Raw genomic sequence first — 12644 nt, 5'->3', positions numbered from 1 at the left:
ATTTGCTTACTTCAAACATTGATATAGGAATTAGAAAGATGTTTCTGAAGACTTTCATCTGGAGCGTGGCATTGTATGGAAGTGAAACATGGACAATAACTAGTTCAGAAAGAAAGAGAATAGAAGCTTTTGAAATGTGGTCTTACAGAAGAATGCTGAAGGTGAGATGGATAGATCAAGTCACAAATGAAGAGATACTGAATCTAATTGGTGAGAGAAGATCGATTTGGCTAAATTTTATGAGAAGAAGAGATAGAATGATAGGACATATCTTAAGACACCAAGGACTTATTCAGTTGGTTTTTGAAGGAAGTGTAGGCAGTAACAACAACAACCACCACCAACACCACCACAACAACAATAATAATAATAACAATAACAGTACTGGACTCCTTGGTTGAATGGTCAGCATTGGGGCCTTCGGTCTAGATGGTCCTGGGTTTGATTCCTGGCTGGGCCAGGGATTTTAATCATGTCTGATTAATTCTTCTGGCTTGGGAACTGGGTCTTGGTGTTTGTCCCAACACACACTTCATATTCAGACAACACACACTACACTACCAAACAGCACATAAACATGCAATAGTGATTACATCCCTCTACATTGGGTTGTCATCAGGAAGGGCATCCAGCTGTAAAACAGGGCCAAATTCATATGTGCTACACATCACACCCGCAACACCACAGGTGTGGGAAAAGCAGTAGAAGAAATAATAATAATAAAATGCTTTCATGCCTGAAATACTTGGGGGAGACCATGATGTAATTCTTTTCTGGGAAGAGTCAATAAACAGCCTCTAGTATGATGCAATATATTATTTTTTTAGTTCCTCAAAGAGACCAGGCAATGGCCATTTAACAAAAATAATTTTTCTAAAGGCTTTGTATGTTTTCTGTAATGGCAGATTCTGAATTCAACTTCAAAAAGACATTGCTCCTAAAGCCTGGAAGCTAGAAGTTCTGGGAGTGAAAGTTTTCGGAGTGCAAGACCTCTAATGAGATCATTCAATTCATGTTAGGTAAACTGCTGTCATTCAGAACTTGACACCTCAAGAATGTATTCAGGATCAGAAGCACACACTAATTTTTCACTACCAATACTTAAGTCACATTCCATTTCCTGGAAAATTTGAATTTCATTTTCTGGAGGTTTGAGGATTTGTAAGCTTTTGCCATGCGGATCCAGCCTTCTTGCAGATTCTATACTGAGTAAATAATTTTTTGCTGAGAAACCCGTTATATTTACACAACAAAAATGACATTAATCAGCGTGGCTTTTCAGTTCTCACCATATCATTGGGATGGTGTCCAGCTCCTTGGCTAAAGGGTTAGCGTACTGGCCTTGGGTCACAGGGGTCCCGGGTTCGATTCCCGACAGGGTTGGGAATTTTAACCATAATTGGTTAATTTCGCCGACATGGGGGCTGGGTATATGTGTCATTTTCATCATCATTTCATCCTCATCACAACGATCAGGTTGCCTATGGGCGTCAAATCAGAAGACCTGCACCTGGCAGGTGTCCTCTGACACTTCCGGCACTAAAAGCCATATGCTATTTCATTGGGATGGCAAATGACATTGACATTTTCTTCTTTTGTACCTAGTCCCCTAAGCCTGTCGAGCAAGGTTTATATACAATATATGGTGCCCAATCTTTATCTTGATCACCAAGAGGATTACCAAAGAACAATTGGTACAATTTCTGATGCCGTGGAGTGATGGGAAATCATTGTGATTTCAGAATGTGGCAGAAGTTGCTGGGGTGATTTAGAATTTTTTTTGACATGATAAGTAATTTAATCTGCAATACAGTGAACCCTATTAGTACTGGTAACTATTTCCCTAGAGTTTATCTAAAATTACTTTGTTTAGAATATGTAGGCATTTGCTCAAATTAAACAAGGGATATAGAAAAAACTACATGCACTAATAAAAGATAGAGAACAGAGGACAAATTGGAGCAAACATTCGTTTATAGGAAGGGAAGTTAGGGATTGGAATAACTTACCAAGGGAGATGTTCAACAAATTTCCAATTTCTTTGCAATCATTTAAGAAAAGGCTAGGAAAACAACAGATATGGAATCTGCCACCTGGGCGACTGCCCTAAATGCAGATCAGTAGTGATTGACCACTCATCTTATTAATTTGATGTAAACTACACAGCAGCACAAAATCTTTATACCTCTATGACATAATATTCACTACGTTTTAATTTTTACAAATTGCTTTACAGCAACCGACACAGATAGGTCTTATGGCGACGATGGGACAGGAAAGGACTAGGAGTGGGTAGGAAGTGGTAATAGCCTTAATTAAGCCACAGCCCAGCATTTGCCTGGTGTGAACATGGGAAAACCATGGAAAACCATCTTCAGGGCTGTCGACAGTGGGGCTTAAGATTCACTATTACTAATAAGATGAATGTATTGCATTCAGTATACAAACAGTGACTAAGGAGATGATTCCATGTAGATAAGAGGGATGAGATAAGCTTTATCTATGACAGAAAGTTGTGCATCAGTAGAATATAAGGTAAGAAAGAAATATTGCGCCATGAGTGCCATGCAGGGAAGTCTTACAATCTACTGCATTAAAGTAAACAAAGCAGAAATTACAAATAAATATAAAACTATATGTGATAGAACAAAGTGAAACCATATCTGAAATCAGCACATCAATCTCTACCTCACAGTATATTTACTTATTTTGACAAAAATTCAATGTCAATCACTGGAGCCATGAACTCTTTCTTCCGAGGTGATGTACACCATTTTTTGGTGTATGTAATTAGTTGCTGATATTTTACAAGATCATTTGGGAAAACATTCTTAATTAGATCCTATATACTTTTTATACAGCAATGTATGTTTCCCACAAGTGGTGCTTTACCCTTCTTTTGAATGTTGCCAATCTTGGTGCTGTTTTTTACCTCTCATTTTTCTTCTTCCACTTTTCCCACACCTGTGGGGACACGGGTGCGAACTGCATCGTACATGTGGATTTGACCCTGTTTCATGGCCGGACACCTTTCCTGTCACCAACCCTATATGGAGGGATGTAATCAGTCTACCATTGCATGTTTCTGTGGTGGTTGGTAGTGTTGTGTGTTGTGTGAATATAAGGAGGAGAGTGTTGGAACTAACACAAACACCCTATCCCCGAGCCAGAAGAATTAATCAGATGCATTGAAAATTCCCAATCTGGGTGGGAATCGAACCCAGGACCCTCTGAACCAAAGGCCTCAATGCTGATTGGTCAGCCAAAGAGCAGGACTGTTTTTACCCCTGTAGAGAGGCTAATAAATATCTGAATTGCGGAGAACTTGAAGCTGTTTTTACCATATTTATATGAGCAAACATTATACAAGGCAAAGTTATCTGCATGTCTAGCTCTATACAAATGGTGCCAGGCTGAGTGGCTCAGATGGTTCAGGCGCTGGCCTTCTGACCCTGACTTGGCAGGTTCAATCCTGGCTCAGTCCGGTGGTATTTGAAGGTGTTCAAATACGTCAGCCTCATGTCGGTAGATTTACTGGCACGTAAAAGAACTCCTGCGGGACTAAATTCCGGCACCTCAGCGTCTCTGAAAACCGTAAAAGTAGTTAGTGGGACGTAGAGCAAATAACATTATTATATGAATGGTTGTCAGAGTTCAGTGTATATGTGGTATTATGGTGTATTAAATTATGTTCAAATTTATACACGAGTATAGTTGCACTGAATCCTGTATTCGTGCTTAGGGGTGATATGATGACTGAATATAAGTCACATGAAGCAGTCATCTTTAGCTGTTTTCACAAGTTAAAAGTAGCAAGTTTGGTTGCTAATCTAAGAGGAATGTATCATTACTTTATCAGATACATTTTGTTGAAGATCTTCCCATATGTCATTTGCACCAGCGTAGTAGTCTCTTGCAATATTGTGAAGGATTGTTTGAATTTCCTTCATAGTTCCCCAAGATTTCATCATCTAGGCTCTGTCTGTGATGCGACACAGTAAATGTTGTAGTGTCTTGAATCTAACTCTCAGTCATGGAGAATAATGGGTGAACTGCCTGAGGTCAAATGCACAGCTGTTCTCTAAATTTGAAAGGTGCTCACTTGTTAATGAAGCCTTATGTCTTGTAATCATCTGTCTCGAATGCCTAATGTCAGAATATCTCTAAGGTTTATTTTCTTCTCATAGTCTGGTAATCTACCACTTCATGGGCAACTGCAGCGAAGGCAGATCTGTTTGGGTTCTGTGAGAGATGGGTACATGGGTCAAAAGACCTTCAGGAAAGAGTGCGAAGTTGACCTGGTCCAAAGTGGTCCGAAAAGCAAAGAACTCCATTCTCCATCAAAATGGAGTAATGAAAATCCAGAAAAGCTGATGTGTTAACCATGATCCTTAGAGGCCAAAACAATATGTAAAATAAAAAATAAAATAAATAACAATTCTTCTTCTTCTTTGGTAAAAAATTTCAGGGTTAGAATTTTCATGATTTTTGGCTTCAGGATAATTAGGGGTGTTGGGAGAAAAGACCATAAATGACAGGTAGGAAGAAGGAAAAAGCATTAAAATATTGAGTTTAAAAATAAATATTTGTAAGAGGCTTAGCTGTTATACCAGTCGTTGACACGACAATCGTGTAGCATGTGCACAATTACATTTTTGTTGACCCCGCAAAGTTGTGCCAGAAATTCTGAGGCAAGTAGGTGGATACCTGGCTATCAGCAGCTTTTTATGGCGTAGGCTACTTGCTTCCTGGCTCTCTGTGGCCTTTTGCAGTTTCATCTTTTTTACATTATTGCTTTTCTTCATTTGATCCCTTCCTTCTGGTATAAAAACCTAGTATCAGGTTAATATTCAAAGAGTAGACACCATGACAGATGTACAAAGCCTTTAAATGTTACCAGGATGATTCCATAGCAACTCCCCATAGAGTTAGTTATTGGCTTTTAGACTTCTTTCACATGACTAGCACTGATATTTCCTTTATTTTTCACTTATTGGTATGAGGTATATAACAAAGCTAAATACATTTTGTCATAAGCAATTTTCTTGAAAAAAAAAAAAATTTGTAAAAGAGATACATTGTGTTTTATGTTTAAGCCCATTTCTGAGGCCCCATTCATGCTGAATTTTTAAAAACAAATTATAGCTAAGATCCTACTTGCCCTTATCTTAAACTTAAATACAAAGTTCCATGACAGTCCACCAATCCATTCTCTTGTGATGCTATAACAGACAGACAGACAGACAACTGAACCTGACATATGCTATTATTTGTCCTGTCTGGTGTAAAAACAAGTAAGTTGTCATGTGAATATTAAAAAATTACAAACAGACAATTTTTTATACATATAGATGAGAATGGTAACTCACTGTGAGTCCAAGGTGTGCAATGTTCTGGTCATGCATATGCTCCAGTCCCCACAGTATCTGACGGATATAGCCCGCAATCTCAGTCTCGGTTGTATGAGGCTCTTTGGTAAGTGAGTCAAGCAGTTCGCCTCCTCCACCTCTGAGCAGAGTTAAGGTTACTACAATGTTTACTTCAAAACATTGTAAAATAATGCATAAAACATATTTTCTGTATTTTGCCAAGTTGCATATAAGGCAAAATAAACTATATACCAAATAAATATACTGTAAATACAAATGGGATAGAATATAACAAAGAAGTTTGAATAAAGTACCAGTAACACAATAGAATGTCACTCACTGTTTATTACAGTTAATCCTAAAATATCTCAGTTCTTCAAGAGAATGCAGAAGGTTACATTTTTACGTACAAGTCACCTTTAAACATTAATTTTTCATCAATGAAAAACCAAACTATTCTGAAGTATGCAATGAAATAAAGGTTATTTATTATTTTAACACATAAATTCATTACCTTGAACTAACAATTATAGATGGTTAACAAACTTTAAAGTTAATGCTAATATTATTGTGATTTTATTTTCTCAAATTTATGTCATTATAAACCATACATTTCTTGGTAAGACGAAATTGAAATTTTATCAATGTGCTGCAATCTTGAACATTGATATATAGAACAAAAGGTTGTAAACATAACCTCACATCTGTAAGCATATTTTTCAGTTGAAGTTGTAGCTCTAGTAAGAAAGCTTTAGAGTTGTGTTCTGAACAATGTAGCAAAAGTCTATGAATGTAAACATTTGATTGTATCTGCACAGTCACTTTATATTAACACACTGAGTGCCAAGCGACCCCATTTGAGTACGTGAGAACACTCAATTTCTTGAACTTCATGTCCCCATATGGGATTGTACATTTGTTCAAAATCGAGAACTGTGTGAATCTATTTGAGTGCGCAGTAAGTGTGTGTTTCAAAACTGTATAAAGCCTATTCCTCCCATCTTTTGGGCATCTGTTTAAGTAAGTGCATAGTACACCTTTAATTCGTCAATTCCTATTTTGGCACAACCCCATTTGGGTATGTTAGGAGTGTTTTGCAAGCTGACAAATTCATTGTCTATCCTGAGGATAGTTCATGTAAGTGTGCAGTGCTGTTAGTTTTCTTTTGTGTAGGTTAATTTGTTCATTGCTATCTTTAAATCATATTGAGTAAATTGAGAAGTAAAAGACTTAGTGCAGATAGTCTGAATTATTTATTGAACAAGTCAGACAATGATGATATCGACGAAGAACGCAGTTACAGTGATTTTGAACCAAGTGGAGATTATGAGATTGTGGAAAGTAGTGACAATTCAGATATTGCTGAAAGCGAGTCTAAGTGAAAACAAGGGTGGGGTTTCGATACAAGGAACAGCTGTATTATTATTATTATTATTATTATTATTATTATTATTATTATTATCTGGAGACCTTGTATTGGCACTCAGTGTGACATTCCTTTTCAAGAAGTGGAGGCACTTAGCACAGGGATGGCTAATGATTCCAAAGCCTCACCTTATGACATTTATTCTTATTAGTTATGGATGAAGTAATAAAATGAATGGTAGAGGAAATGAACTGTAATGGTCAGCAAGTTTTAATGACTCAGCATTTAAGTAGATCAAGCCAGCTCCTGTCGGTAGCGCAGACTTCTGTGAAGTCTTGCATTATTGTGGAGAAGGAGAAGTTTGTCTGCATTTTTGTGGCTATGAACACGCTGAACTCGTTTCTTCAATTTCCATAGAGTAGTACAATGCACTTCAGACTTGATCGTTTCACCAAGAGGGAGAACATCAAACAGAATAACCCCTTCAGATTGGTGGTGATTGTAATTATTGTTTTAAGAGGAAGTGTCCCAAAAGACTGTAGCCATCCATGACTTACCAGCTGAGGGTACAGTTTTCAACTTTTTCTTCGTGGGAGAGTTGGTGTGGAGCCACTCTATGGGTTGGCCGTTTTGTTTCCGGTTCAAAGTGATGAATCCACGTTTCATCGCCTGTGACAGTGTTTGACATGAAATGGTCACCTTCAGCTTCAAAACAAGCAAGCAATTCCGCACAGATGTTTCTTTTTTGCTCTTTATGGCCTTCCACTAGGTATCAAGGAACCCAGGAGGAACAAAGCTTTGAATACTCCAGCTGGTGGATACGTGTGTCAGCACTACCAACAGAGACGTCAAGTTCAGCAGCGAGGTGTTTGACTGTGATCCGTCGATCACCTCGAATAAAGGTGTCCGCACGTTCCAACTTTACAGGCGTCACAGCTGTGTGTGGCCGGCCAGCATGCAGGAGATCAGACAGGTTTGCTCAACGTTGTTGTGATGATGAAACATGCCTCGCCTAATGACTCACCGTGCTTTTGTCCACTGCCAGGTCTCCGTAGACATTCTGCAAGCACCTAAGAATATCTGTGATGCCCTGGTTTTCCGCCAATAGAAACTCAATAACTGCTCTCTGTTTGGTATGCATCTCCATTACAGATGCCATTTTGAAGGCTAGTTATAGCACTGCCACCTATTGGAAATTAATGAAACTCTGAAACAAAGTGGGAACATTCAAAGACATCGCAAAAAATATTCAAATTTTTTTAAACCGAAAATTGGCCGAGAAACAAAATGTGTTGCATTAGGCTATATATTAAACAACCCTTGTACATCCTTGTTTCAGCAATCGCTTGCTTGGTGAAGCCTGTGAACATTTTGGCACCAGGGAGTAACTCGGTGCTATTAGATCACGGTACAAGACAGCAATCCCAGAAATTTTGGTCTGGCACTGAATGTGTTAAAAAGGTTTGTCAACAACAGAAGTTTCTCTGCATGAATAAGTAAATCACAAGAATTTGATTCATGTATGGAATGGTAATCTTGAAAACTTAGCCCGCACAGATCATCTGCATCCTACAACTTCAGTCGATGACCGCTATATTTAATGGTTGGCTCAAATGAACTGATATTTAAAGGTGAAGCACAACACTGACTCGTAGTAGAGGTGAGGCACAACAACCACTCTTGTGGTTGATTTTAGCCGCCTGGGGAGACTGATTATCTTGGATTGAGTAGCGGTATTTCAATCGCCTTGACAAAGAATACTGAAATGTAGTTAAAACTTTGGCAAACTGTATGGAAGGTACAAAAACAGCAACACTGTTCAACCCGGAAGTGGAACTAAATAATTCAACAGACCGTGGAAGCTTCACATTTAAATGTCTGGGATAAATTGAAATCAGCTAACTGACTACATAATCTGCAAGACATACAACTCCATATAAATAATGACAGACTAATGTGAAAAACTCCAACTGAGAAGCCAATACTGCAATATGGCCTTGATCAGAAGTGTTTTTTTTTTGTTTTTTGTGTTGAGCCGGTATTAGTGCATATGTATTCAACATCCTCCTCCTTTCCCCTTATCCAGCTCCTGCAGAGTCAGGGCATTTTTGGCATTTCTCCACCTTCCTCTTTCCTTCCACCGTTCCTCTTCACTCATTTTATCCCAGTCCAGGTTTCTTCTTCTTCTTGCACTCCTATTTACTGAATCAATCTACTTTATTCTACGTCTTCTTTTCACTCTCTTTCCCTTGAACTTCATCTCCATCATCTGTTTCGGTAATTTTTTCTCCTCCATCCTCTTTATATGTCCAAACCACCTTAGTTTACTCCTATCAGTTCTCTCATTTAGGTTTTCCATTCTGATCTTCTTTCTCACATTTTTGTTTCTCAATCTACCCTTCCTTTCCTATCATACATCTTAGGCATTTCATTTTGCTGGCATGAATTCTACTCTTCTCCCTAGTTGTCATTGTCCAGGTCTCAGCTGCATAAGACACTATGGGTGCATAATACATTTTGTATATTGTATATGCTCCCTTGGCACTGCCTTATTCCAGGTAAGGTTTCTTACACTATGGTACAATGCATTATGTATTATACTTACACAAATCAGGTTCATTTATTTTGTTAAGTGCCAAGAACAGCATTTTTATAGGCATTGTAAATCTCTTTTTGATATGTGTATTTAGAAATATCATCTGGCAAGGCAAGTGGTGGTGGTTTTATTGCAGTGATAAGAAATGTCTCCATTTAGGTCCCACTGCCTGCTTTAAGAACAATGCTCAACAGGGAACACTGGTGGACAAGAACTAGAAACTCATTTACTACCCTTGTGTTTCTCACATAAGTAAGAATTACAACACTATTGCATACACATGGGGATTGAAGAGACTTCTCTTCTGAGCCAGAAGAACTGCCTTCAAGTAAATAAGCTTTCACCTCAAGAAGCTGAGCCTTATACTAAAGGATACATAGTATTTATCCTTAATGATTTCAAAAGATTCCTTATGAATTCTGAGTAAACTTTGCATGCATGTTATTAGTCTGTCATTTTAGTTAATCTGATAGCTGTAGTTGTTCAAAAGAAAGAAAGAAATTAGTTGTTTTATGGACCTATAATATGCAGTCAGATGTCTCCTTTGTTGAAAAGAAAATAATATGAAGCTATTCCTCCTTGTTGCAAGAGATAACTGAAAGGGGAACCCCTAGAGGCTCTCATCTTGGGACTCTGGTTGGTGACCTTGGGGCAACTAGCTGAATCTCACATTGCTTCCATTTACTTGAGTCATATCCTCACTTTCATCTTTCCTAACCGACATCTCTTTATCAAAGCTCATACCTTTCCAATTCTGACGGTATTAGGTTTGCAAGGTCTAGGGAGTCTTTTAATTTCCCGTCCCTCATGGCCCTTTCCTTTATTTTGCTCTCATTCTTCAAAAGGGTGATCTCTTCCATTTTCCATCTCATTTATACGGTATATTAACTCACTGGCATACTTTGCCACCGACCAGGCGGTCTCGCATGCTGTGACCATCCATACACAGATGCCTGGTAGGCATTCTAAGGCCGCTTTCATACGAGGCAACTAGTGGCAGCAATCAGTGGCGGCAGTCGATTGCCTGTCCTTTCATACGAGGCAACTAGTGGCAGCAATCGGTGGCGGCAGCCGATCGCCTGTACGGAAAACAGATCTAAAACTCCCCATCCTCCACCACAGAGGTCGTACAGGATTTGATGAGGCAATGCCCATTGTATTTGTAACTGATGAGGGATTTGATCTTTCCCGTCATATACTGCGACCATATGCGGGCACTTTTCTGAGTGTAAAGAACACTTTTCTTATCTATAAATTAAGTGTAAAGAAACGCGGCTTTAATTACAGACTTTCAAGGGCATGCAGGTACATTGAATGTACCTTTGGAATACTTGCAAACAAATGCCGTATTTTCCATAGACCAGTGAATGTTGACACCACACTAGTAGAGAACATAGTGAAAGTGTGTTGTGTTTTGCATAATTTTGTACGAGAGAGGGATGGTGTACAAATCGAACATACTTTGACAGTAGATGGATTGTTCAAAATGGAGCCTGCTTCAGGACCTACATCAAGGCTTGCCAGAAATTTACGAGACAAGTTTGCCAACTACTTTGTCAGTGAGAAAGGTGTAGTTTCACGGCAATTGGATCATATTTAGAGACATAAGTATTGTGTCTACAGTACTATACAGATCATAGATGGACACCAAAAATACAATTGTACTTTACATGCGTTTTGTAATTTTTAATTTGCCAATGGGCTCATTTTAATAACATTAGTTAAGTAGTGATGATCTTTTATCGTTCTTCAATTGCTATCTTGTTTACCATGTAAATCTCCTGCATGATTAAAACTTTTCACTACAGTAAAAACAATTGAAGCAAATAATGAATGAAAAACTCTTTTCTGAATATACTCGGTAATTTACAGAATTGTCTTGCTAAACTGAGTTTTCTTGTAACAAATTAACAAAACATACATACATACATTATCATTATAGACTGTCATGCCTTTCAGCATTCAGTCTGCAAGCCTCTGAGAATTTACTAAACGTCGCCACAATCCTCGATTTGCAACTAGTGTTGTGGCCATATTTAGTTCTATTAACAAATTAACAAAATTAACAAAAGTTACTTAAAATATAAGGAAAACGCTTACTTATCTAGTTTCTCTTTGCTGGTGTTTTGTCATCAAACTCGGGGAAGAACCTCAATAAAATGCTATGCCATGATTTTCTTCGTTCACTTTTCCACACTCATCGACTGAAGCGTTCCAAATCATGGGATATTTTTCAACTTCATATATCAGGTCTTCCGTGTTCACTTGTTCAACTATTAATCTAATAAGACTACTTCTTTCCACATTTGCACTCATATCTGAAAATGAATGCAGTAGTCTCATTACGCACGACTTCCTCAATTACAAGAACTGGATCAAACTGGAGTGGACAGTAAGAAGTAGTGGCAACTAGTGGCACCGTGTGAAAGCTCTCATTTAAAATAATGCTTTACCTCAAGTGGCAGCGACTCCAAGTTGTGGCCGCTACCTGTGCGAGTGAGCGACTGTAGGCGACTGTTTCCCAGTCTCGTAACTGCAGTCACCACGAATGAAAGCTCTCACTTAAAATAATACTCCGCTGTAAATTGCCGCCACCGATCGCTGCCACTAGTCACCTCGTGTGAAAGGGCCCTAAGCATAGGCTGTCTTCTGCAACTATTTCAAGGCTTCTGTCCATAGATGGCATGACATGTAGTATACTGTTTGAAAGCTGAGATTCTGCTCACCAGCTCCCTCTCTCTCTCCAAGGTGGAATTATCAGTGCAGATTGCATCACGCCGCAGGCAATTGGTCTCAAAGTAGAGTGATCCCCCATGTGTTAGTCAGCAGAAAACAACAGCCGTAGCAAACCTCGTATTACGTGGAATGAAACTGAGCATATTACAGTATTATTATTTATAAGTTTCATATTCCGTATTGATTGGATTCAATGTAATAGACCCTATCTTGCTGTATATATAAATCTTACCTGACTACATCAACAGTTGAATTGCACAGTACTCAATTTTCAAATTTTAATGACAAGAGTTCTTATAACATACCAATACAAAGTATATCAGCCATAGAACATTCTCGATATTCACCTAATACAACTTAATCAACACAAGAACTACAAGAGGATTGAAGAATGAATGCAACACAACATGAACTCAAATTTTAATAGACGTTTTTAAAATATACCATGTTTTAATGTGTTTAATGTGCTATATTTTTTAGTGTCTTATGATGTGGCATATATATTTTAATGTGTTTATGTACTCATGTCCATGCTCAATCAATAGGTTTTAGTTTATTATAACCATCACCACTTTTA

General features: G+C 38.2%; 1 protein-coding gene and 1 long non-coding RNA gene across 13 annotated transcripts in view; one reads left to right on the top strand and one right to left on the bottom strand.

Moving 5' to 3' along the window:
- Positions 1 to 12644, bottom strand: part of Obsc (Obscurin) — a 980481-nt gene that overhangs the window by 121961 nt on the left and 845876 nt on the right. For all 10 annotated transcript variants that reach the window (XM_068225413.1, XM_068225414.1, XM_067137343.2 and 7 more), the window contains one exon: positions 5370 to 5508. In XM_068225413.1, the coding sequence (XP_068081514.1) occupies positions 5370 to 5508 (139 nt within the window). The remainder of the gene's footprint in view (positions 1 to 5369; positions 5509 to 12644) is intronic.
- LOC137497011 (uncharacterized) overlaps positions 1 to 12644 on the top strand; it is a 100064-nt gene that overhangs the window by 31519 nt on the left and 55901 nt on the right. Inside the window, exon 1 of one of the 3 annotated variants that reach the window (XR_011017593.1) lies at positions 2515 to 2535. The exons of the other annotated variants lie outside the window; for them this stretch is intronic. This is a non-coding gene — a long non-coding RNA (uncharacterized lncRNA). Of the gene's footprint in view, positions 1 to 2514; positions 2536 to 12644 lie in introns of those variants that run through there. 3 annotated transcript variants of the gene reach the window in all.

The sequence above is a fragment of the Anabrus simplex genome, chromosome 1 (assembly GCF_040414725.1).
Source record: "Anabrus simplex isolate iqAnaSimp1 chromosome 1, ASM4041472v1, whole genome shotgun sequence".
Taxonomy (NCBI): Eukaryota; Metazoa; Arthropoda; class Insecta; order Orthoptera; family Tettigoniidae; genus Anabrus; species Anabrus simplex.
The sequence above is the reverse complement of the archived record's forward strand: the minus strand, read 5'-3'. Positions and strand labels throughout refer to the sequence as shown.